Below are 27055 nucleotides of genomic sequence, written 5' to 3'. Positions count from 1 at the left end.
CTAGGGGTGAATTCCCACAAAGATACGCAAAAAAAACCCTGCCCTACTGGTACGGGGAGGGCGGATGGCTGGAGAGGAGAGAAAGGTGCCGTAACTCCCAGGTTCCATTTGGAGGGGCAAAGTCACTTTATTTATTTATTTAATTAATTTAATTTAATTTATATACCGCCCTAAGCCTAACGGCTCTCTGGGCGGTGTACAAAAAAGTAACAGCTCAATATATAACTTCAATAAATATAAAAGGCAAAAACAGACAAACAACAACAAAAACCAAACAACATCATAATATAACACTAGTAAATACAATTAGGAATACACTGTAAAAACAGATTAAAATACACTTTAAAATGCCTGGGAGTATAAAAAGGTTTTCACCTGACGCCGAAAGGATAGCAGCGTCGGCGCCAGGCGCACCTCATCAGGGAGACTATTCCGCAATTCAGGGGCCACCACCGAAAAGGCCCTAGATCTGGTCACCACCCTCCGAGCTTCTCGATGAGATGGCACTCGGAGGAGGGCCTTAGATGTTGAGCGCAGTGTACGGGTAGGTTCATATTGGGAGAGGCGTCCCACCAGGTATTGCGGTCCCATGCCGTGTAAGGCTTTATAGGTCAAAACCAGCACTTTGAATCTAGCCCGGAAACAAATAGGAAGCCAGTGCAGACGAGCCAGAACAGGTGTTATATGAGCGGACCTACTGGTCCGCGTCAACAGTCTGGCCGCTGAATTCTGGACTAGCTGTAGTTTCCAAATTATCTTCAAGGGCAGCCCAACGTAGAGCACATTGCAGTAGTCCAATCTAGAAGTTACCAGAGCATGAACAACAGAGGTGAGGTCATCACCGTCCAGATAGGGACGTAGCTGGGCTACCAAGCGAAGATGGTAGAAGGCATTCCGTGCCACTTTATAAATATATGGTGCATTGGAGGGCCACAGGTTCTCCAGCCTTGCTTTAATGACTGAGGCCTTTTAAGTTCAGAAGAAGAGCAACTAAAGGGGGTTGGGAGATGATAGAAATTGATACAGTCAGGCCCAGTATGGAAAAAGTGGGCAGAGATCAGTGCTTCTCTGCCCCGTTACTGCTGGAGCTTGGGGTCACCTAAGGAAGTTTAAAGGGAATAGTTTCGGGACATGCAATAAAAAGAACTTCTTCATACAACATGTAATTTAACTTACAGAAGTCGCCACCACCCTATTTGGCTAATAGGGCCAAATTGAGGGCCTTTTTGCCATAAGGCAGGGTATAAATTTAATAAATAAATAAATAATGGCCACTGGTCTAGCTGGCTTCAAAAAAGAGGACTGGACTGATTCATGAAGTTCTGTCGGCGGTGGGTAGCCACAATTGTCAAATGGAAATTTAATGCTCACAGGCAGGATGCCTCTGAATACCAGTTCTCTGGGTACCAAAGGAGAGGTAGGGGTGCTATCTTCACACACTGCTCCTAAACATCCCAGAATCATTTGGCCATTCACTGTTGGAAACGGGAAGCTGGACTTGATGGCCCCCTTGGTCTGATCCACTAGGCCCTTGTAGTGTCATCTTTAAGAAAAACACAAGTGAAACAGAGAAGAAGTCCCAGACTTCCTGTCTCAGCTATACCATGTTCTACATCAGGGATCACCAACCTTTTCCCATCCATTGTCACATCTGTAAACCAGAGAAATTGTCACAGTGTGGGCAGCACAAATGCACACCGCAACCAAGTACATACTGCAAGTTATTATATTGGCTACAAAAGAATGCCTCATTCAAGCCTAATTCCATTGGGGAGATGAGACCCTGTGGGCGCCACGGAAGGCCGCTGTGGGCATGTGGACCTGCGGGTGCCACATGGGTGACCCCTGCTGTTCTTCAAGGATGAGGAGCCCTTTTTTTCTGTTGAGGTCTGCATTCCCTCAGGGGCAATCTTTCGGGGGAGGATGCATGTTGGCGATGGCTGAAGCTGAGAGCCAAAATTAGACAGGGACCCACTCTTTCTCTCTCTGCCAGCTCCTTGGTGCTCTCTCCTCTTCTGGGAGAAGCACAGATTGCTCTTGCCAGAGAGCTGAACTGATATTTTTTCCTTCCTCTGTGTCTTGCTCCTACGGTATTAATATTTTTCTTCCACCCACCCACATGCGAAAGGGCAGAGGGGCCGCATGCACCCCTTGAGCTGCGCATTCCCCACCCCTCCCACACAATGTGTAAAGGAAGCCATGCATTAAAAAATGATGTACCCCAGAAGGCTGGTGGGTGAATCGCTGCCTCAGCCTTTTAGCAGCAGTAATTGTAGTGGGACTCTGAAAGTAAACATGGCACGTTCTCTCTCTCTCTTTCATTCTCCCCTTCCCTTTAGGACTGGCCGTTTGATGATGGAGCTCCGCCACCCACCAAGATTGTGGATGACTGGCTCAACCTGCTGAAGACAAAGTTCTGTGAAGACCCGGGATGCTGCGTGGCTGTCCATTGCGTGGCTGGCCTGGGACGGTAAGCGGGGGCTCCCCTGCTCTCAAAGAAGCCTGTGGACATAATAAAGCTCCCCTTGTGCTGAGTCAGGCCAGTGGTCCTTCTAGCCCACATTCAGGAGCATACTGCCTCAGTCGCTGGAGGTTTTACTTATTTATTATTTATTACATTTATATACCGCCCCATAGCCGAAGCTCTCTGGGCAGTTTACAACAATTAAAAACATTAAAAACAAATATACAAATTTAAAAACACAATTGAATTTTTTTTAAAAGCAATTTAAAAACACATGCTAAAATGCCTGGGAGAAGAGGAAAGTCTTGACCTGGCGCCAAAAAGATAACAGTGTTGGCGCCAGGCACACCTCGTCAGGGAAATCATTCCATAATTTGGGGGCCACCACTGAGAAGGCCCTGCCCCTTGTTGCCAGTCTCCCAGCTTTCCTAGGAGTAGGCATCCGGAGGAGGGCCTTGGATGTGGAGCGTAGTGGGTGGGTTCATGTCGGGAGAGGCGTTCCATCAGGTATTGTGGTCCCAAGCCTTGTAAGGCTTTATAGGTTAAAACCAGCACCCTGAATGCAAGCGGGCCAATGCAAGCCGTCATGGCTAGTAGCAAGTGATAGCCTTGCCCTCCATGAGCTTGTCTAACCACCATTTCCAGGCGTCCAAGTTGGTAGCCACCACTGGTGGGAGAGCATTCCATCCTTTACCTGTGTGCCAAAGTCCTTCCTCTTGGTCTGCCCTGAATCCCCCTCCATTCAGCTTCATAGGATGAATCCGTTGAGTTCTGGTTCTTTTCACTGGAGACACCATAGAGCAGCCAAGGAGTTCTGCTGCATGTTCTCAGAACATCTAACCAGGACTGGCAAAGAGGGCTTTGGCGTCTGTGCATCGTAGCTGGCCCTTTGAATCCATCGATTCAGCTCTCCTTCCTTTAGCTTCATTGGTTGACCCCATTGGGTTCTATTCCTTTTCATTGGGAGCAGCAGAGATGGAGCCCCAGACCGTCTGCATGCAAGGCATGAACTGTGTCTCCTCCCACAGTATGACCCAGAGGCGACACCTGGGCACACAGTTCCCTGGCAACTAATGCATCTCTTCACCTGTCAACCATCGAATGATGCTCGTGGCACCTGGCAAGCATCTTATGGAACACAAAGATGGACGCCAACACTGAAAAGGGAAGGCTCAGTGGTTGAGCATCTGGTTTGCATGCAGAAGATAGAGCTGGGGAAGATCCCTGTCTGAAAATCTTGGAGAGCTACTGCCAGTCAGTGTAGGCAATACTAAATAAGATGGACCAAGGGTCTGACTTGGTATATGGAAGCTTCCTATGAGAAGGCCCCATATCCAGTCGCCACCCATCTTACCTCTGTGAAGGGTGCCTCGGAGGGCAAGCACAGGAAGCTGCCTTATACTGAGTCATACCATTGGTCCATCTAGCTTAGTACTATCTGCACTGATTGGCAGCAGATCTCCAGGGCTTCACACTGGGGATATTCCCAGCCTTACCTGGATGTACCAGGCGTTGAAGCTGGGACTTTCTGCATCCAAGGCAGATGCTCTACCACTGAGCTACCTCCCTACCCCAGTCGTAATTGCAGTTGGGCAGGTTCATGCGGGATATTTGGCCCATATAGCTGTTGGGGGCCAGCATGGGATCGAGGTGTGATCCGAGAAACTGCCGCCCTGGGCTCCTTCGGGAAGGAAGGGCGGGATATAAATCAAATAATAAATAAATAAATGAGAAACCCGGTGGGGGAATGGTAACACGCCTTTCCCTTGGACATTGCTGTAGCGTCTGCGTTGGCATGTAAGAAGCTCGCATAGCCTCTCAAGCGAGGTGAAAACGCACATCAACAGTACGGATTCCAGAAGAGCAGCTCCGTTAGATAGTTGGCAGGAAAGGAGGGAGCGAGTCCTTTTGGCCCCAGAAGGAGTAAGCAACAGCCCCAGAATGACTTGACGCTCACTGATAGCAGAAGGTTTGCCTGCCTAGAAACACCCTTCACAAAAATGAAACCTGCAGCTGGAATGTTCTCATCATCCTGGCACTGGCTCAAAGGAAGTACTTTTCCCACAGACGCCATTCCCACATGCCGCTGTAATGGGTTGAGTGGTTTTGTGCGTGCGTATATCCTTCTGGGAGGAAGGGTGGGATGTACATTGGATGAAAGAATGAATTTGTCTCTTGCCTGTGTGGATTTAGGTTCTTTGTTGCAGTCATAAGGGCTAGGCCGGGGGTCCCCAAACCGTGCTCTGCAGACCGCCAATAGTCTGTGAACTTCATTGAGGCGGTCCATGGCATGTTTGTGGTTGAGGATGGGAGATGGGACATCCATTGCCTTAAATATTCATACATATTTTTAATTGTATATTTACTGCTATGGAATTCTATGGAATTCAGATTGTAATGCGATAAAATACAATAGATAAGAAATAAAAGGAATAACAATACAATGAAAAGTCATCCACCTTCGAGCACAGCACATTTCAATTGCTACAACAGGCAGAAAAATAATTAAGTGGTCCGCCAAGACCCTCAGCAATTTCCAAGTAGTCCGCGGGGGGGGGGGAGTTTGGGAGCCACAGACGGGGAATTTATTTACTTATTTTTGCTGAGGGCCACGTTCTCTTCTGGGCAAACTTTTGGGGGCCATATGTCCAAGGCAAGAGTGGGCAGAGCGATAAATGTAAATGTTGCCTTTGCACAGTAGGGTAGCTTCTACACACACTCACACAGCCCTTTCTGTCCTCTACCCAGGAAGCCAGAGGCATGAGCAGAGTCCAAGGACACATTTGAGCCTGGCAAAAACAGTGGGAGGGTGGGAAAACAAGGCCAGTGAGGGTTGTGGCCTGGGTAGAGGGGGTGTGGTTTAGGAAGAGTCCCAATGGGCAGATAAGGAAGGCCTAGATGGCCACACTTGGTCCCCAACTCCTGAGGTTTCCCCACCCTGGGGCTAGAGAGAGAACTAGGCTTCCAGGTGGAGTTGCCACCAGTGCAGTTATCAACAGCTGTGCAGGGTTTGTAGCCAGGTGAAAATATCTAGATGCTCTAGCAAGGGAATTCTTTTTTTAATTATCTTTACTGCAGGTATGAATGTAGTATTGTGTCTCCCCACCCCCAAAATGCCTCGTCTCTATTCTCCAGGACCAATCCTTTCTTTCTCATGAGAGAGGAGGAAAGAGTGTCCGATTTGCCAACTTAATCTTCTCGCTCTTCCTTTCTAGGGCTCCTGTTCTTGTCGCGCTGGCCCTGATTGAGAGCGGGATGAAATACGAAGATGCTATTCAGTTCATTAGACAGTAAGTGCCCAAACCTCTGAGCCGGCTGCAAAGATGTAGATTAATGGCCTGCTCTTCCCAGGCAGGCTTTTCCGTGGAGCCGCTGCCTGACATGCCACAGAGGAATAAATGGTTGCTATGGAAGAGGCAAAACTCCCTTCGTAGCAAGAACCTTGCGGCCAAATGACGGGGGGGGGGGAAACCATCGAAAATGGCAACAATGCAGCTTGTTTGCATATTTTGGATTGTATTCGACATAGTGCTAAGGAGATCATTCTGTCAGCCCAAGCATTTCTGCTTGCCCAATGGAACGATCTCCCCTCTCGTCCATCCCCCGACCCTCTGGAGCAGATTTGGGGAGGGCATGCTTGCAGGGAGAAGTCCAATTGCGCTAGCAGGAATCCTTGTGCTGGCTTCCTCTAGCATGATTTAATTGAATATGGTCCTCTGTTTTCAAACTCCTAAACTTCTCTTGAACTCCTGCCTCAGTTCAGCTGAATTAATCAGAACATGTGCTAAGCATTTATGTGGACAGAGCTGTTGGATCCTGACCACAACAGGGAGCAAAGGCCTGTGCCGCTGACTCTGTGCCCCAAGGAGACTTTGAGCTTGAACAGTAGCCTCCTTGCCCCCATCCCAAAATGCTGCAAATGAAGCACTTCATAAAACATTGCTGGGCACTTCCACGACTTAAGAGTCCACCTTTTGGAACCCAGCCTCGGTCTTCCGTAGCGATCAACAGGGTAATGGATAGATATTTTCTTGGATGTTGCCAGACTAAATTGATTGACTTTGGGGACCAGGCTTCCATTATAGGAACCCATTCAGCTTTCTCCCTCTATTGACTTTGGGGGCCAGGCTTCCATTATAGGAACCCATTCAGCTTTCTCCCTCTATCTTCAACAAGCCCCTCTCAACCATGCTGCAGATTATTTCACTTTTGGTCCTATCCTAGTCCTGTGGCCACAGAGGTGACAAACCTGTATCTGGACTATACCACTTCATATTTATAATTGGAGCCTCACAGGACATGAATGATCCTTCTATACAACAACAACAGAAGCCCTACATCATGAAAGCTTGCACGTTGGAGCAAAGGGTCTAGCCTGGCCTCCTCACTGTTATGCTTGCCTTTTGTACACGGGTTGGTTTGCTTTATATGCAAGAGAATTCAGCCCTATAAACCAGCTCTTGGGCTCTGTAGTGGTACAGCCTGGACAGTCAGATCTGCTGCCTTTAATCTGCTACCTGTGAAGTGCAAGCCATGAGTCAACACTAGGCAGCAAGACAATACCACTGCTGGGATCTTGCTGAAGTGGCACCATCATAGGAACATGACGGTGCCTTATACCAAGTCAGACTGATCCATTTAACTCAGTGCTGTCTGCGCTGATTGGCAGTTGCTCTCCAGGGTTTCAGGCAGGAGTCTTTCTCAGCCTTACCTGCAGATGCTGGGGATTGAACCTGCGACCTTCTGCATGCAAAACAGATGCTCTGTCGCTAAGCTAAGGCCCTTCATTCTTCTGTCTAGGGCATCCCTGCCTCATGTTTAGAGGGTTTGTGATTGGAATGGGGCATTATTACCCTACCAGCAAATCATCTAGGGTTAGGGAAGGACTAAGATGAACCCTTGGGGGAAATCCAGTGAACACTGGCCGCTTGGAGCAGCCGAGGATTATGGTCCATCTGGCTGCATAGTCCGGCTTCCACTATAATAGCTGGGTGTGCCCTTCCTTGGGGCTGGCCCTTGTTGCCGGCTGCGGCCGTGCATCCTGCTCTCAATCCCCCCTCTAATTTCCTTAGCACGCTCCGCTTAGACCACAGAAGCGGAGATTGTTCTGTCTCCCCTGTGCTCTTGGCAGAGGCCCCACACAGATCGGAAGGGCCGTGGGGAGTGGGCCAAAAGCATCGGGGATTGCTTCTCAACCCCACCCTCCTGCATCTGGAATTGAGCTGGGACCACACCCCGGCCCTCTCCCAGTAGTCTCCCTCAAAGGAAGCGGAGGATCTCTGCTGCTCAGGCTCGGAACGTGTAACTTGAGCTAGCAGAGAGAGATTTTCTTCTGTTGGAGCCTGTGCGCCTTAGATGGCCCTTTGAATCCATCGATTCGGCACTCCTTCAGCCTCATTGGAGACCCTCTTTGGGTTCCAGCCCTTTTTGTCGGAGTTGCTAGAGACTGAAGATCGGACGGTCTGCAAGCTAAGCATTAATGCTCAGCTATGCCCCCTCTCCTATGTGGCCCCTTTGAGATCCCCTTAATCAAGACCTGTGCTGCCTGCTGTTTCATCTGGCCATGAAAAGATTCACAATAAGATCTGCCAAAGACGATGTGTGTTCAGCCCAGGGCCTAGCTCCAAACTAGGAAACTTGGATCTAATTCAGTGGTGCCTGCTTAGGATGCAGAAGGTCCCAGGTTCAACCCCAGTATCTCCAGTTTAAAAGTAGCCAGCGGCAGATGATGGAGAAAGGTCCTTTTGTGCCTCAGACCCTGGAGAGGCATCACCAGTCAAAAGGTAGCATTGGGCCGGATGACAAATAGTCTGACCTCTGGAACAAGGCAGATTGTTGGGTTCAAACAGCTGGATCTACTTGGAAGCTAGAGTACATACTAATCAGTTGCATTGATAAGAATCTTTCCGTCCATCTCTGTGTTGCTCTGTAGAGGAAGGTTTGTAGTCCATGGGACATAGGAAGCTGCTTTATATGGACCACACTGCCCACCTAGCTCAATATTGTCTACACTGACTGGCAGTGTCTCTCCAAGATTTCCGGCAGGGATTTTTCCCCCAGCCCAATCTGGCACTGCCAGGGATTGAAGGTCGGACCTTCTGCACTTAAAGCAGATGCTCTGCCGCTGAGCTACAGCCCATTTTCACTGCGGTGAATGGCCCCTGCAGTTTGGAGGTTTTTATTGCCGCGTTTGGGGAGTAGAGCCCACCCCTTGTTGATGATTTGGAAGGCACATGGCACAGTTTTGCTCAGGGCTGTGGAGTCGGTACGCCAGACCTTCTCCTCTATTTTTCTACTGTCCAACTCCTTCATAAATGGCAAATGTATATTAACTAGTAATAACAAATTTACTGTAGTAAAATGGTAGCACAAGGCATTTCATCACCACCACGTGAATCCAGAGCTTGGAAAAGTTACTTTTTTGAAGTACAACTCCGACGAGCCCAATCCCTGGGGCTGATGGGAGTTGTAGTTCAAAAAAGTAACTTTCCCAAGCTCTGGATTCACGTGGTGGTGATGAAATGCCTTGTGCTACCATTTTACTACAGTAAAATTGTTATTACTAGTTAATATACATTTGCCATTTATGAAGGAGTCGAAGTCAGAGTCGGTACATTTCTACCAACTCCGACTCCACCCAAAATTGCTCACGACTACAACTACGACTCCACAGCCCTGGTTTTGCTGCAGAAGCTAAGCAAGTGTGGCCCTGGTAAAATGGAATAAAATACAAGAAACAAAAAAAGCAATAAAAATTCAATTAAAAATAATACCGCATCTAGCACAGCACAATTGCTACAACCGGCTTTTTAAGTGCTCTGCCAAGACCATCAGCAGTTTTCAAGTGATCCATGGGGGGAAATGTTTTTGGAACCACTGCTAGAGCACATTCTGCATTCATTCAAGGTGGAAATGAAGGCAGTGAGTTAGAAAAGGGCCAAGAATCCTCTACAGCATGCAGGAGTTTCCTGAGAGTCAGGACCTTGCGCGAAGGGTTTCCTCAAGGTCAACAAGCTAGCAAAAGCACTGTGTGTGGGGGGTTTTAACCCTTGCATTTGCAAGGGTTTTCGATAAGTCTGCTAATCTTCTTTTATTTTTTAATTTTTCTCCTCTGTTGCTCTCTTGCCAGGAAACGCCGAGGAGCAATCAACAGCAAGCAGCTGACATACCTGGAGAAGTACCGGCCGAAACAGCGGCTCCGGTTCAAGGATCCTCAGAACCACAAGAACAAATGCTGCATCATGTAATCTCAATAATAAGCCTCTTGCCAAAACACACACACACAGAGAGACACCACACACACATGCACACAGGGCTTGACTTCTGAAGCTGCCGCCAGCCTTGGCACCACAACTTTTCCCAGCCAGCAGGATCCTGTTTTAAGTTTCACCGTATCTGGTCAGCACTCAGAGCTTAACTTAAGAGGAAAGGTGGCTGAGTTCTGGCCTCTAAAAAAATCTGTTTTTCTTTCTCTCACCCCTCTCCCCTACCCCAAAACAATCGCAAAGAGTTCTTTGCAGTGATGCCAAACCACAATGCAATAGTGCTTTTGTTCCTTGTTGCTGACGTCAGCACAGTAAGGTTGGCAGGTCTCTAGTTGGGCCCCGCACTGCCCCCCATCCAAGCTCACTTTCAGGCAGGGGCAGATCTGAACAGCGTTAGCCTGAGATTGCTTTGGGTGGAATGGACTTGTTGCCGCTCAGATACGGACCTTGCCAGTGACTAGCCTCACTCTCTCTGAAGCCTGTGGGACTTGACTCACCAAGGCGACAAGCAGTCTTTTGGCCATGGAAGATGGCTTGCCAACCCATCGTGACACACACACCCCAAATGCATTTGTCCCTCCTAGACCGTTTGCTGAGAGTAGGTTGTGTTTGACTTGATGGACCACAGGTTTCGCCGGCCTAGTGGATCAGAGGGTGAGCTGTCTGCGCTGAGGGATGGGATCAGTTGGCTTCTGGGGTGCAATGTGCCATGTTTGGTTAGTGTCTACCCTCTTGATAGATAGTTCTGTAGTCTCGCTGGGTGATCTTTGAACTAAATCCGTGAAGGTTTTTTCCCTCGCTCCCATTTGGAGAGTTATCAGTGATGTTTATTTTCTGTGCGCATCAGGAAAAATAACTCTTTTTGGGTCTGTCAAAGGTATTGCAGTTCCACTTTGTGAGATTTTGTCCCTTTGGCTCTCTAAATTCTGTGTGTGTGTTTGGAAACTGCGGTTTTGTCTCTTCACATTTCAGCCTGCCCCTAGCTGGAAAGGGCATACTGGTGTTGAATGCCTTTTGCAAGGATGTGGCTTACCTGTGTGTGAAAGAAAGAGGGGGGTTTGAGGGGGGGAGCTAGTAAAATGGCCTTTGGGCTGAGAACAGAGGGGTTCGGGAACGTTTGGAATTTGGCTTAGCAAAATTGGAAAGAGGTGTGGGACAGAGAAAGAAAGCTGTCGGGTGCATGGAGCGATGCTTGATTTGCAAATCTGCAGTTGCACAACTTGTTTTGATTCCCACCATTGGCACCTGGAAAATCCTAGGCTCCCTACGGGCACACAGCTGTGCACAATTTGCACGACCATCTTCGTGCATTTCCCTTGAGAGTGTCATGGGTAGGAACAGTCCTGCCCAAGCATCAGGGAAGCTGCTGCCTGAACAGGCTCGAGAGAAATACTGGCTTGTGGAAGAGTGTTTGCTTGAGGGTCGCCCCCCCAGCCCCCCACATGTTCACATCTGATGCTTTTAAATGGGTACACCGGCTGGGGCTGATGGGAGTTGTAGTCCAAAACATCTGGAGGGCACTAAAGGCTGCTGCAGTAACACGTCCTGTTTTGGGGGGTTATTAAGGATGTGCTACTCCAGGGACCGCTGCAATTAGGCTATGGACAAAGAATTGCTCCTATGCCTTGCAGCCGTTCCTTGCAGAGTTAGGGGAAGGTTGGAGGAGATCCCAACTCAAGGGAAAGACAAAATGAAGAAGTGATTGGATTTTGCTGCCTGCTTTAGCCCCCGGGGAGATCCTGGGACCTTGGAGAGCCCGTCTTGGGAAACAGAGGCACAGCTTGTCCCAGGAGAAGGCAGGCTAATACATCTTCTCTGACTCTTCATAGGTTGTAAAGACTCTACCTGAGACGCTAAAAACGCCTTCGCCATGATGCAGTTTTTCTCTTTCCAAGAGCACCTGAGCTACACCTTGTGTATTACTGCTTAACTTTTTATTAATATTCTTATTAAATGCACAAGATATTACTGGTGGTGATGTCTTTACAAAGCTAAATTGTGCAGTTCCTGTCTGGAACATTAACTGGGCCCATGACCATTTCCCCGTTTTGCAACAGGCTGTGTGGGTTAGGTAAACAGCTGCAGTGACCTGTACAGACCTTATCAAGCTTCCTTTGGGAGAAGCCCACCTGGGAAGGATGGGGGAGAAGGCCAAGCAGCCCACCCCTGTTGAACAGCAGGAAAGTGATTTCTACACAATCCGGCCCTTCTTTTACCTAGCCAGAGAATTGCTGTTCATGACTGGTCGGGGCTCCCGAGGCCACAATTCTTCCCCATCGCTTGCCACCTGCGCCACTTAATTTGAGATTCCAGATATTGAATCTGGGACCGCCTACATGCAAGGCATGCTCCCTGCCATTGCACTGTGGCCTCGTTCTCATTGAACTCTGGAACGTGCCAGAGTGGGAGGTAAAGCCTTCTTCCTGGTAGAAGAGTTGGTATCTTTTGCCTCTTGTAAAAACAAGGCATTTTAGAGGAGAGGACTCCTGGAATGAGTAAGGATGCCCTTCCCATCGTCCTCTTCCCCCCCCCCCCCGAAAAAAAATAGAAGTTTCCAACACTGCCTAGCACCTGGCTGCAGCTGTTCCTTCTGGCCATGCTGTCTTGCTTGTCAAAGCGCTGCAGCGGAGGCCAGGACTTGGCGCTGAATCTGCCTTTCTTTACTTTGGGCTGGCAGGCAATCTTGTCCTCTCCAGCAGGGTCCCTTCATTCGCTTTCCATGTGTCTCACTGCAGCCTCGAGTGTATTATTGGGAGCCGGCTTTAGTCACCCCTTTTGAAGACCCATCCCTCACGTGCGGCCTGTTCCCAGCCTCAGGACCTCAGCCTCTGTGGTTTCTTGATGGGCGGGAAGGGCAGAATGCTTGAGGACTTGCTTACCACAAATGTGTTACCTTGTGAACTGTCCCATCTGCTTAGCTTCTTTCCCTGTGAGAAAGCACGCCGCTCTCTGGATATTTGGCATTGTCTTTTTCTGTCTCTCGCTACTAGAGAAGTGAAGGCCCAGGAAAAACAAACAAAAATTTGGGGGGGGGGGGAGCCATTCATTTTCTTTCTGTTTTTTTTTTTTAATTTTTCAGAAACAAACGGGGGGGGGGACAACCACATTTCCCCCCCCATTTTTCTTCCAGGGCTTCACATTTCTATTCTCTACTCTGGAAGCCAAGACTGAAATTATCATCTTGAACCGCTCTTGGTCTGCAGAACAGAGAAGACGAATTTGGCTTATTCTTCGGTCCGAGGTGATCCTTCTGCTCCTTTAAGGAGCGGAGGTTTGTGGCGTGGAGATGCCGATTGAGTGAATCTTCTGTCCACCACCCTGCTGCATGTCCAGTCTGGCTCAGGCCTCCTGGCACTAGATGCCCTTCCTTGGCAGGAGAAGGGCACTTCCAGGCTACCTTGCACTTTCTTGAACTCGGCTACTTTCTCACGGCGGTACAACTCTGAAACATGCCTGCCAGTGGCCAGGTCCTCCTCCTCACGTTTCTTACCCAACAGCCACCTCCCACCTGAAAGAGGACCCGAGTTATGTGCACTTCATGCTAAAAAAAAATAGTAGTAATTCTTCTGCAAATCAGTCCACAATATATGCCAAGAAGGGGTGTGTGTAGGAATTCTGTCCACCTTGCCTGATTCTGGTTTTTCTAGTCCTGTGTGGAGGACTTTGTATGTCAAAGCTCCACTTTCAAATCCTGAAATTCTTCAGGCTTTCTGTGATCCCAGCGGGCGTTGCCCAAATACTTTCTCCAAGGTCCGAAGATCTAGAAATCTGCTTTTGTTTTCCTTTCAAAAGTGGGAGCTGAGATTTGCAGGGAGTGGAGTTCTGTGTACCACATTCTGCATGCTTTTCCCCCCTGGGTTCCCGTGGAATTGCAGTGTGATCACATCTCTGGTTATGTCTTCCTCTGCGTTCTTAATATGTGCCTAGGCAGAAGAATGCAGATGTGAACAAGAATGCTCAGACCTTTGCAGGCTTTCCTTCTAGTGAGGTTCTGTTTTGACACAGTGAAGCCCCATCCCTTTTTTCTGGCGTGGGTGACCAGTTTATCCTGGATTCTTAAAGTCATGAGTGGAAAGGGTTTTTTTTCCCCCCCTAGGATATACCATGTCAACCTAGTTTGGATACTTGGTGGTTCCACAAGTTTCCCTGCTGCAAAATGGCTACTTGTGGTGTCTTTACTGTGTCGCTGTTGCATCAGAACAGCTGTGGGGAAAGACTTCAAAGCCCGCCTTGTGCATGATTGTTACCTAAAACAGGTATCGCTTGCATGCGTGCAGCTAAAATGGAGGCACACACGACTCACTTGCATGTAGAACTGTCTGGCAGAAGTGATCATTGTGAGTGTGTGAACTGAAGTGCCCGAGAGTGAATCAAAGAGCTTAACGTTTGGCAATATATGTTGAGGTTGCGTCTGTTGTCTGTAAACCTTGGTATTCGTGCGGTGAAGGTGAAGTTGCCCCGATCTGAGACACACAGCCCACAGATATCCCATAGCTATGGAATAGATGCAGTGGGAATCAGTGCTTTCCTCTGTCTTTTTTTATAGCAAAAGTTTCAGTTGTGTTTTTAACACCTTGAAGCAAAAGTTCACATACCCTGGCTTTTATTTTTAAATGGCTTCCTTTCGGTTGACTATAAATGTGCAGTCCTAATGAGCTTTAGTGCGTGGGTGTGTGTAATTTCCTGTACTGAGAGCTCGAGTATGTACCCAACGGGTTAAGAGGTGGAGGGGAAGTGTTCAGCCTGCAAAGGCGTGATTTGATAAATGAAGTGATGGCGGCAGGCAGGCTGGTTCTCTGGGTTGGCCCAGTGAGATTCGAAGTTCTTCTACCCAAACCAAATGGACATCATCAAATCAAATTAACAACTCAGCTAGATCACAGCACTAAAAGCAAATTAGTGTTGCCACTAAACTGGAACTGTGGCAGAATTGGGGCTAGTTATGCACCTTGCAGAACCAGAATTGTACCATTTTCCAGGACTGTACCATTTCAGGCTGTCGGCTGGGAGATTGCAGTGTTGGAAAGCTTTTACACACAAGGGCTCCTTGCATTTAGATAGCTAGCATGTCAGGGAGAAGAGGACTCGGCCTCGGTGCCTCTCCTGACATATTTTCTATGTGCTGAGATTGTCTCCCCATCCTTGTGGTGAAGCACTTAAAAGTTGCATATTCTCTTTCTCAGGCTCCAGCGGTACAATGTAGGGATTGGATTGATTGGTCCAGAAGGGGGTTGTGGCCCCAAAGCATCTTCATCCTGCTGCTGGTCCTGCCAATTTTATTTTTTTAAAAAATGTTGCGTGCAGTTGTCACTTCCAAGCTGTGGCCGCTGGTGGTTCCATATCAGTGGGGCAGTGGAATCCACTCTGGCGGTTAGTCTGAATTTTTAAGGGTTTGGCACCTTGGAAAGCTCCTGAAAAGTTCAGACTAAAACCTGGAACGGATTCCACTGACATGGAGCCACCCCGGCCGCCACCTCTTCCAAAGAGAGAAGCAATGGGTCTACTTATGTCTTTCACTGCCAGCCTGTACATTGAGGGGATCTTTCAGGAAACACATTCCTTGGTGCATCCCTAGTCAGTGACTTCATACCTGTGAAGTCACACAGAGATACCAGCTTTATGATAGAGCCTGGCCACTCTGCTTGTTCCAGATCCTTGGATTAGCGTCTGGGAACGATACTGCCCCCCTCTCCTCCATCCCCCCATCCCGTCATCTGGGATAAGCATTATCATTTGAGCTGACCAAGCGCAAGGGTTGAAGGCAAAACAGGCAGGAAAAAGTTCTTCCTTGTGCTCCAGGAATATTCCTCAAAAGGCACAAACTCCAACTTTTTTTAAAAGGTCCTTTCCAAACGTGATGTTCTTCCCTCGACCGTGCACCTTTTGCAAAATTATCTTTAGATCTTTTCAAAAGAAAATAAATCATAGCACATGAAATGTCTTCAGACATTACTTCAGAACACTGCTCAGTCAGACATGGACATACCAGCATTTTTAATAGCCTTATAGTGTGGAAATCTTGAATTTAAATAAAATAAAAGCTTGTGTGCATCCTTTAGCAGGAAGGAAAAATGTATAAAAACAAAAATTGCAATGCCTCTGTGTTTTGTGTGTGTGTGTGGATGGATGCCTTTCTTTCTCAACTATTGTAAAGCAAAAGTGATCATGTTCCTCTGCCGTTCTCAAGCCACTGTGCGTTGAAGCCCAGACTGTGAGAATTTGAAAGTCCTCCTTGGTTCTGGTTTGGTATGGCCCATTATAATCTCCAAGAACGTGAATTTGCACGTTGTAAAACAAGAGCAGCAACCGTGCAATATTAGTATTATGGGTGATGTTCTTTGGGTTTCCTGACTACTAAAACAAAAATTACAATTAAATGACATTTTATGTTCAATGACATCTCGGTAGTAACGGGGTGGAGCTTAAGTGTAGGGTTTTGAGTTTCATCACTCCACCCCAGCACAGCCGTAGCAGAAGGTATCAAATGCTCTTTGTTGCGCCCTTCATGTAATTTTCCAAAAGGAATTTGCACGTTTCCTCCTATGTGATTTTTTTTAAAGAAATTTAAATTACATTGAAAGTGCAGTACAGTGGGCTTGAGCAACCGTGCCCCCAGTGGCGTCTTTAGAACATCAAAAGTGGCTCTTGGAAGAGAGGAAGAGGAAGGTGATGAGCGTGGCAGGGGAAAATGGGAACGATCCCCACTCCTTGTTGCCAACCAGACCTCATGCCCATTTCGCATCTCCTCTGCCTTGGCTTTTTCCTCCACCTCCCTTGGACTGTTGCGGTTATGGGGGGTGGGGTGGCAATGGCATGGCACCTGCCATTTGAACATTGCCCCACCAAGCTAGCAGCAGAGCCAACAGTGGTCTGGGGTGGAGCCATGCCGGTGGCTCCTGCCCACAGATGGTCTCGGGGGGGGGGCACCGTGGAGAAAGAGTTCCCACACCCCTGCTGCAGATGAGTGAATTAAGCATCAGTGAAATCACTAACGAAGTTTTAAGTGAGAATTGCTTCTAGTCCCTGGTGTAGTCTTGAAAGGGAGGGGCCACTACTATGTTTTCAAATGCCTGGCTTTAGTTTCATGTTTAGTGTTGGGGGGGGGGTTCTTTCATTTAAAAAGTGTTTTCCAAAAGAAACACTGGGTTTCCTTCTGATTTCTTCAGCAACAGGATTTTACGTGTCTTCTTTTAACTCCATGCACGATCTTAGTAGGTCATAGATTGGCCTTCCCCCCCAACCTGGTGCCCTCCAGATGTTTTGGACTACAACTCCCATCAGCCCCAGCCAGCACAAGTATTCCAAAATGTCTAGAGAGCGCCAAGTTGGGGAAGGCTGTTGTAGATGAAGATGTTGGGGTATTTGTTTTTTCCCCTCTGAGCCATAGCTAAATTATTGTTGTTTTATTACTATACCCAGTGCTTTTATATCGGGCAAACATCACTTTTGGCATATGCCAATGAGGTCTAGAATCTTGACACTTTATAACCTTTAAAAAAAATTTTTTTTTGTTTTTTTTCCCCTCAAGTCCTTTGTGAAATTGTTAATGCCTTTTTTTAGTAATCACTTTTTTGAGTTGTGAGAGATTTCCTTAAAAGTGTACTAAAGGTGTGGGGTTTTTTTGCCTCAAACCACGACGACAAAGGAAAACTTAATAAAAAGGCTTCACTGTTTTGTATGAGACTGTGTGGCAGTGGATTTATTTATTTTACCTTTGCCTGGGATGATCGGGGATGTGTTCATTGATCAGAAGCTTTCAGTTAAAACAATCACAGTCCAAGGCCTGTCCAAGCCAATGAGACTTGAACTCTTGCGGTTGGTGGTTTATAGACTGCTGCTTCTTGTGTAGGGGTCTCCAGCCTTTTTGGAGCCACTGGGCGGGTTTGGAATGTTGAGAAGGCTCCGTGAGTGCCAGTCACAAAATGGCTGCCACAGGGGTGTGGCATAACACAAAATGGCTTCTCTGGCAGTGTAGCATAACACATACTAGCTGATGCAACTCTTGCTTCTCTCTTTAATTCAGAACTGATGGGAGGATGGATGTCCAATCCTGACATTCAGTTCAGTATAGGAGAAGCCAAATCAGTGCAAGCCAAAAGAGTTAAACAGTCTCTTTGTTTATTTTAATTGACTTTTTTAAAATTGCAAATTTATTAAGGGAGGGGAGGAAAATAAAAAAAACTCAGCAGTACATCCATCTTAATTTACACATACAGATCAATATATGCCATCCAAATTGCTGAATTAGGTATCCGAATAAAGTTCATGTTTATAGAAAATACATTCAAATGTGACAAGTCTAGGATTTTTTTGGGGGGGGGAGGGAATATTTACTGAGACCTTTTGCAGGTGTCATAGGAGGTATTGGCAGGTACAGTGATGCCTGCCGGTCTGTTCTAGTGCTAGGCCATTTCCAGCTCCAGAATGTAGGGGAAAGAATGTGTACACACACACACACACATATATTTGTAACATGACACCACTCCTAGGCAGTGGCAGCTGGTGGCTCAGTAGGGCAGTATAATCGGCTCCAAGGTTTTAGTCCAAAGTTCAGACTAAAACCTGGAGCGGATTCCACTGCCCTAAAACCTGGAGTGGATTCCACTGCCCCACTGACATGGAGCTACCAGCTGCCACTACTCCTAGGCAAAACCATTGATCCCCCATATCTCCTTTTCCCTGCCTGCCTGCCTGCCTTCTTATACATGACTCCAGGTCTCTGAGTGAGACCTCAGCTAGTGAGCTTGTTTTGGGATTGCCATTTTCTGTATGATGCTTTGTTCTGCCAAGCTGTTCCTACCAGCACCCAATTCTGCAAGCACTTGACCCGGATCAGCTTCTATGCTGGCAGATAGGGCTGGGAAAGATCCACCACCTAGAATCCTGGAGATCCGCTGCTGGTCAGTGTCAACAATATTAAACTCAGTTGGTCAATGGTCTGACTCGGTTTAAGGCAGTGCCGCATGTTTCAAAGGCACAGCCACCGCTGTTGTGTGAAAAGCCAGGAAAGTGAAATTGCACCAACCAACCCAAAATAGAGACAATAGTCAATAAACCAGAAGAAAGCTAGGACGGGAGGGCAGCTATGAGAACTAGAAAAGGCCCTCAAATGCAAAGATGTATCACTGAACGCTAAAATCAGGATCATTCAGACCATGCAATTGGAGGTCACTGATTCATAGGGTCACCATAAGTCATAATCGACTTGAAGGCCATAACAATTCCCAATCTCGTATGTATGGATGTGAAAGTTGGACAGTGAAAAAGCGGGTAAGAAAAATAAACTCATTTGAAATTGGTGTTGGAGGAAAGCTGCACATACCATGGCCTGCGAAAAAGACAAATAATTGGGTGTCAGAACAAATTAAACCAGAACTATCACTAGAAGCTAAAATGATGAAACTGAGGTTATCATACTTTGGACACATCATGAGAAGACATGATTCACTAGAAAAGACAATACTGGGAAAAACAGAAGGGAGTAGAAAAAGAGGAAGACCAAACAAGAGATGGATTGATTCCATAAAGGAAGCCCCAGACCTGAACTTACAAGATCTGAATAGGGTGGTTCACAACAGATGCTCTTGGAGGTCACTGATTCATAGGGTCGCCATAAGTCATAGTCGACCTGAAGGCACATAACAACAACAACAAAGTTGCTCTCAATGGTGATTGCCCTTGAGTATATTCAGGACCAGCATTTGGGGGGCTTGGAGAAATACTAGCTTAAATATGTTGTGAAAGCTCAGGTGGAATAGGAATAGAAGTGACTCAAACCTTTTAAGGGAGGGCAAGTTCACAATCACACATGTGAAGAAGCACCTCAGCCATTGGTTGCCCCCAGAACAGGGTGCAATTAAGATGTCTAGTTGTTGAAAGTGACAGTTTGGCCACATTCACACCATGCATTTATTATTCCACTTGTAACAGTCATGGCTTCCCCTAAAGAATGCTGGGAAGTGTAGTTTATGAAAGGTGCTGAGAGTTGTTAGGAGACCCCTGTTCTCTTCACAGAGTTACAATTCCCAGAATGGTGTAACAATCAATTCCCCTTCCTAGGGATCTCTGAAATTGTACCCTTCATCCGCTATACTTCCCAGCATCCTTTGGGGGAAGCTATGACTGTTTCTAGTGGAATAGATGTATGATGTGAATGTGGTCTTTGTGTGTTTGGTTCCTTTAAAAAAAATCATGACTGTGAATCTATACTGAGTAGTAGCCAATAAATTGAGGCTAAGTCCTGAGAAGACATATGTGTTATGTGTCCAGAGTTCTCATGACTGGGTGGTGGGAAGACGGCCTGTTCTGGATAGGATTGCACTCCCCTTAAAGGAGGGGGTCTGCAGCTTGGGGTTACCCCTGGATCCGACATTGTGACTGGAGGCTCAGGCGGCCTCAGTGGCTAGGAGTGCCTTTTTTCCGCTCCGGCTGGTTCGCCACTTTCAGACCCTTTTGGACAGAGATGACTTGGCCACAGTTCTCCATGCTGTGGTAATTTCCAGACTGGATTGTTGCAATGCACTCTATGTGGGCCTGCCCTTGAAAAGGACTCAGAAACTTCAGTTGGTCCAAATTCAGCAGCCAGATTACTGACTGGGGTTCCCTTGAGATCTCATAGAACCCCTGTTTTAAACCCTGGGACTTCTGGGTAAAGAGCATACAATAAACAATAATAACAATAACAATAATAATAAATAAATAATAATAATAATAAAATAGCTGTGTTCCTGCTCTGGATATTATATTTATGACTGGAATGACTGAGACTCTCTCCCAGGCCATGCATCCTTCTAAAATGTAGGTCATTGTTACACTAGGGCTCCTAACATGTACACAGGATAGTTCCTCTCTGTGCCAGGTAGGCTGCAAGGCAGGTATGTTAAGCAGCTGTGGACTGCATGCGCCAGCTTGAACACATTTGTGGCTAACCAGAGTTTGCCTTGCTGTTGGCATCGCTTGATTTTCCCAGATGATAATGCCCACCTGTTTGGCAAGCCTGGCTGAGGGCTGGAATGTGGACAGACATCATTGAAATCTCTGGGCGTGCCTTTTGCTCTTAGCTTTGTTCTGCTGTGTGGGCCTTACACTACTAAACAAGATTATTGTATCCAACACCTTTCCTGCAAAATTCACTTTAGCTGCAACTTTTCACATTGGGTAAGCGTTAGGAACAAGGGAAGGTACCTTGTAATGAACCAGACCCTTGGTCAATCTAGCTTACCGTTGTCCACTCTTGACTTGCTGCAGCTCTCCAGGGTTTCACGTGGGGTCTCTCCCAGCCGAACCAGGAGATGCCAAGGATTGAATGTGGGATCTCCTATACTCAAAGTAGGTCCTCTGCCACTAGCTCAGTTTTGTCAACACTGACTGGCAGCAGCAGCAGCACTCTTTGTCTTTCCCAGCTGTAGTAGCTATAGATATGCCACAGACCGAACTCGGGATCTTCTGCATGCAAAGTGCATGTTCTGGTGCTGAACTGTGGCCCCTCCCCAATCAAGCATTGAGCAGGGGGTTGGACTGGATGGCCTTATAGGCCCCTTCCAACTCTTCTATGATTCTATAAAATTGTGTTTGTGTATGTTCCTTACACACACACACGCACCTGGCATCTGTCTTCTTGTTTGTGGCTAATAGTAGCCTCGACTGGGCAACTTTTAGCCAGAGGGACTGTGCTGGGACAAGGGTTTTCTTTATTATTTATTTATTAAATTTATTAGTCGCCCATCTGGCTGGTTGTCCAGCCACTCTGGGCGACGTACAAGATAAAAAACAATACATTAAAACGTTAAAATTTAAAACCATAACAGTAAAAACCTAACCCACCCCAAAAGCCTGCCTGAAGAGCCAGGTCTTCAAGGCCCGGCGGAAGCTCATCATAGAAGGGGCATGGCGGAGATCATTTGGGAGAGAGTTCCACAGGGTGGGGGCCACTATTGAAAAAGCCCTCTCTCTAGTCCTCACCAGTCTAGCTGTTTTAACCGGTGGGATCGAGAGAAGGTCTTCCGAGGCTGATCTTGTTGAGCAGCATCCCTGACGATGCTGGAGGCACTCCTTCCACCTGCTGGACGCGCTCCTTCCACCTGCCTTCTTCAACACCATGCAAGTGCTTTCATCTAAAGAACCAGACGGGGAAATCTATTCTCAGATTTCGTTTGGCCCTTAATACTTTGCCTACTTGCTTTTTAAACATTTCCTTCAGTAATTTCTTTGACTTGCTGCCATCTTCCCTATTGCAGGGGTGGGGAAAACTGTAGCCCTCCCATCAGCCCTGGGCAACATGTCCTGTTGTCACAGCTGATGGGAGTTGTAGTCGAGGACCATCTGGAGGTCCAGAGGTTTCCACATCTCTGATTTAATCCCAAAGCTCGAGTCACCTCTTTCCTATAGCTTTTCCTCCCTCATCTCCCCTACCCTTTATTTCAGACTCCCTTAATGTCTGCCTCTCCCTCAGATTGGCTGCCTGTGGGCAGAATCTTTTTTGTTAGTAGTAGTAGTATTTAAAAAAACCACTTATGCCACAGCACTTTATTGTTTTCTGAAGTATATTGCTCATAGTAATACTATCCTTGCCAAATAATATCCAAATTGCATGACAAGATAAGGCAAATTCCATACCAGGAGTCATGCTTTAATGTCCACACCATTTGCATAATGGGCCTCTTTCATTTGCAGCTTTATAGAGTCATGGCTGTTGGCTTGCCATTATGCTGTTCTCTGGGATTGTTTACGTATGTTACATCATATAGCAGACCACAAGACAAATAATGTGCTGTTTGGTAGGACCAAAACCACCAGAATGGCAACAGTCTTGACTGTGACTAATACAGAAATCACTGCCTTCTTGCATCCCTGTGCCACATGCACACCAGACATTAATTCCAGTTTCAACAGTCATGGCTTCTCCCAAAGAATCCTGGGAAGTGTCATTTGTGAAGGCTGCTGAGAGTTGTTAGGAGATGCCCTATTCCTCTCGCAGAGCTACAATTCCCAGAATTCTCTGGGAAGAGGTGCTGACTGTTAAACCACTCTGGTCATTGGAGCTCTGTCAAGGGAATAGGAACTCAACTAATAACACTCAGCACCCTGAACAAACTACACGTCCCAGGATTCTTTGGGGAAGCCATGACTGTTTAAAATGGAATACATGTCTGGTGTGGCATGTGGCCCTAGTCTTGAACAGAAGCCATTCTATGAAAGAAATGTCCCACCAAAACCTGACCTCAGATTGTCCCTCATGAGCTTCCAAACTAAACAGCTTGGTGGAGATGAGATCTCCCCACTCTATATATATTGGCAATGGCCCCTCAAAGATGCATCTTTTCTTTCTTTTCTTCATGCTTGCTCAGAAGACTCAACTTTTACAAGTTCCCAGTTGTTTCCATTCCCTGTGGACTGTTAGCTCTCTCCCCAACCATTAAGGAAGACCCAGAAACAGTAACATTCCCCCCCATGCATTTCCCCCAATACAAGTTCTGTCCAAGCATGTACATCTGTAGAAGCTATCAAAGGGTGGAAACTCAAAAGTCAAATGGAGGTTAAATCTCAGCATGAGTGCAATGTGCTGCTGGCACCGGAGATATCGTGAGGAGGGAAAACGAGAGGCTCTTTCTGTCGGCCCGACTGGGATCGGAGACTCTGTCCTCTGTTTGCACTTTGAAAACCTGGCTAGAGGTTTCAGCTGACATTCCTGCAGCCTGCTTCGTTCCGGGGAGGTGCCATTCTGAGACAGCAAAGAGGGCTAGTCATGCTTTAATTACAGGGGGCATTTCCCCAGCCCCCCCCAAAAAAGCATCTGTGTGCACACAGACCTCTCTGTGCCCTTCCTGTCTTCAAGGGTCACAGCCTGCAAAAGGCAGCTTTTGTTCAGCCCTGGATGCAAAACATATGGATGGAAGTGGGGAATCGCTTAGGCCAAACCCATGGCGAACTCTTACACAGGAGAGGAGTCCATAGGGACCATGACCATTCCGGTCCGTTATTCTGATGTTCAAGGTCACCCTTTAATAAAGAATGGAATGTTGTTGTAATGCAAGGTCAGCGTTGGGTAAAGAGGCCTTGAAGTGGACCATATTCTGAGTCTGCTCCTTTTCAAGTCTGCACATATGAAACTCCATAATCCTGGAGAAACAAATAGGCACCTGGCAGCCCCTGCGACAAACCCAGCCCGTAGACAGATATCAAGGGTTGTCTATTTTATTTATTTATTTATTTATTTATTTGATTTATACCCCACCCTTCCTCCCAGTAGGAAACCAGGGTGGCAATCTGGTGGCTGAAATTAAGCTGTAGTAGAATGGAATGCATTCTCTCAGTTGCAGACGGGTCAGTGCCTCATGTTACTAAACCTCTTTCAGGAGCGTTCTTTCCCCTTCCTTTCCCTCCTTCCAAATCAACTCCTTGTATGACGGCCACCCTTTGGTTACACTTTCTAGTCTCTGTGACCCTGAGGAGGGATGGGGAGAAATTCAATTCAGTTTGCATCTGAATGCCAAACTTCCTAATCCACACGTCTCAAACCAATTCAGAAACTGAATGACCATTATCCTTTGAAATTTGCACTTCTCTGAATTTTGCAGTGCAGTCCTCCAACCAAACATTGTGTACAAAAATGAATATATTAGGGGAAGGTTGCATAAAGATGCATATATTAGTGAAAATAACATGCAAAATGCATTATATTAGGGAAAACTGCTTACAATAATGTGTATATTAGGGGGAATTTGCACTAAAATGCTGACAAATTTTCATTAGGACTTTAAAACTGCAAATGGCTGCAGAAATGTGGGGAATTGAATTTAAGGAGAAACTGAGAGATACCAAAAGTGACAGATTAGTCCATTCCTGCTCATTTGTGGAATTTCTAGGCTGCTGTTCCACCGGATGGCACCTCCTGCTGGTTGCTTCTACTCTGTCTTTTTTTAAAAAAATGACAGAGGTGGGGAGCCTGTGAGTCTGCAGATGCTGCTGGACTGCAGCCCCCATCCTCCCTTGGTCCTTGGCCATGCTGCCTGCGGCCGATGGGTGCTGGGGTCCAACAGCAGCAGGAGGGCCACAGGTTCCCCATCTCTGTCCCTCCAGAGCCCCAAGATCTCTACCGACCGGAGCCAGGTGCAAAAGGCGTACAGCAGGTCACATCCACACCAGACGTTTCAAGCACTGATGTAGCACTTTTAACAGTCATGCAGAATCCTGGGAAATGTCATTTTCTAAGGGTGCTGAGCTCACAAGCTATGGTTCCCAGCACTCTTAACAAACTACAGTTCCCAGATTTCTCCATTACTGTTAAAAGTGCTACAACAGTCCTTTAAAATGTATGCTGTGGATGTGCACACAGAATGAAGGAGAAGGGTGTGCCTCTGAGCAGGTCCTGAGCAGAGGAATATTTTTTCGGAACCAGAACTGACCTGACCACGTTGTCCAGTTATCTTTCTTCATTACTACAGCCTAATTTACGTGCAAGAAAAGTCATTCTGTTGTTGCTGCTGTTGAACAATTGGGAACCCAGAAACAGTTTCATATGGACAACAGTATCACTCAGAGATCTTCCAGTAGATCCCAATTGACTTTCCACCAGTGGAGGCTGGTCTGTTAGAGCACATGGGACACTGCTAAACCTCTCAGGATAGAGCTTTCTAGCCTCTGTGACCCCTGAATTGGGATGGGGGAGACATTTCATTTTGTTTACATTTAAAGCAAAATCTATCAACATTTGTATTTTCCAAAACAATATGAGAACCAAAACCACAGCCATCCTTCAAAGTGTGCCCTTATCTGGATTTTGTGATGCAGTTCTCCAACCAATGTTTACATTAAGGGAAAGTGTGCAAGAAAATGAACATATTAATGAGGTAACATATAAAAATGCATTATATTAAAACAAAGTGCTTGCAAAAATGTGTACATTCGTCAAAACTGCATGCAAAAATGTGTTTATAAGGGGAACTTTGCACTAAAATGATGACTTTTCAAGGAGATTTTTTTTTATTGCAAGTTGCTGCGGACATGTGGAGACCTAAATTTTCATAGAATCATAGAATAGTAGAGTTGGAAGGGGCCTATAAGACCATCAAGTCCAAGCCCCTGCTCAAGGCAGGAATCCAAATCAAAGCATTCCCGACAGATGGCTGTCCAGCTGCCTCCTGAATGCCTCCAGTGACGGAGAGTCCACTACCTCTCTAGGTAATTGGTTCCATTGTCGTATGGCTCTAACAGTTACGAAGTTTTTCCTGATGTCCCGTCGAAACCTGGCTTCCTGAAACTTGAGCCCATTATTCCGTGTCCTGCACTCTGGGATGATCGAGAAGAGATCCCGGCCCTCCTCTATGTGACAACCTATGTATGATCAGTCAGAACTAGAAAAAAATGGACAAAATGGACATAGAATCATAGAATAGTAGAGTTGGAAGTGCCCTATAAGGTCATCAAGTCCAACCCCCTGTGCAATGCAGGAATCCAGTCAAAGCATTCCCGACAGATGGCTGTCCAGCTGCCTCTTGAAGGCCTCCAGTGTCGGAGAGTCCACTACCTCTCTAGGTAATTGGTTCCATTTTAGATTGGAAAAATGAGAAACTGAGAAAATGAAAATTGGCAGGTGTTTTCAGCTCTACTCCTGAGACACCTACTCATCTATTCCCTGAAAAATTGATAGGATTTATATATCAACAAATATTTGTTACAGCCTGCCTGACCTTGAGAGGTTGTTTTAGGCTAACCTTGAAGCATAAACAGAGTGCAATTGTAGGAATCTTCCAACCAAACTATGAATATAACAAAGATTAAAGTCCAATTGAACTAAACTAGGCATGCTTCTGAGTAGACATATCTGGTATAGTACTTTCCTCTTTCAACACGCCTTTTAACTTGAGACCTATCCCAGTCTGCATCTGTGTCAGAATTGTTTCATATGTTTTTTAATAATGTTTTAACCCTTTTTAAAGTTGTTTTTTAAAAAATGTTTTTAATGCTGTTTTGTTTTAATGTATTTTAAGATCTGTTTCTATGATGTTTTAAAGTGTTTTAGTGCTTTGTTTGCCACCCTGGGCTCCTGCTGGGAGGAAGGGCGGGATACTAAATAAATAAATAAATAAATAAAATTTTTACAGAAGTTATTTACAGAGGGCTTTCATTCATTATAGCTATGTCGGTATGTACAAATGGCATCGCTTTTTTAAAAGTCATATAGTGAACTAGAACAGTTATTTTCCCTTCAACTTACACACTGTTGAAGCAAACAATTCGCAACCGCTAATATAGACATAACAATCTAGGCTTGGTAATGGACATTTATGTTCATTATGGGGATGTCACTGATTGTGATGCCACACAC

The 27055-nt window shown here is 46.5% G+C and overlaps 1 protein-coding gene across 9 annotated transcripts in view; it reads left to right on the top strand.

Annotated features, from left to right (window-relative positions):
- PTP4A3 (protein tyrosine phosphatase 4A3) overlaps positions 1-17410 on the top strand; it is a 149602-nt gene extending 132192 nt beyond the window's left edge. For all 9 annotated transcript variants that reach the window (XM_061607057.1, XM_061607053.1, XM_061607056.1 and 6 more), the window contains 4 exons: positions 2340-2470; positions 5680-5754; positions 9594-9707; positions 11559-17410. In XM_061607057.1, the coding sequence (XP_061463041.1) occupies positions 2340-2470; positions 5680-5754; positions 9594-9707; positions 11559-11565 (327 nt within the window). In that variant the 3' untranslated portion in view covers positions 11566-17410. The remainder of the gene's footprint in view (positions 1-2339; positions 2471-5679; positions 5755-9593; positions 9708-11558) is intronic.
- Positions 17411-27055: the final 9645 nt, after the last annotated feature.

This window comes from Rhineura floridana, chromosome 1, assembly GCF_030035675.1.
Source record: "Rhineura floridana isolate rRhiFlo1 chromosome 1, rRhiFlo1.hap2, whole genome shotgun sequence".
Classification (NCBI taxonomy): Eukaryota; Metazoa; Chordata; class Lepidosauria; order Squamata; family Rhineuridae; genus Rhineura; species Rhineura floridana.
Note: the sequence above shows the minus strand (reverse complement) of the source record. Positions and strands in the feature narration are given on the sequence as shown.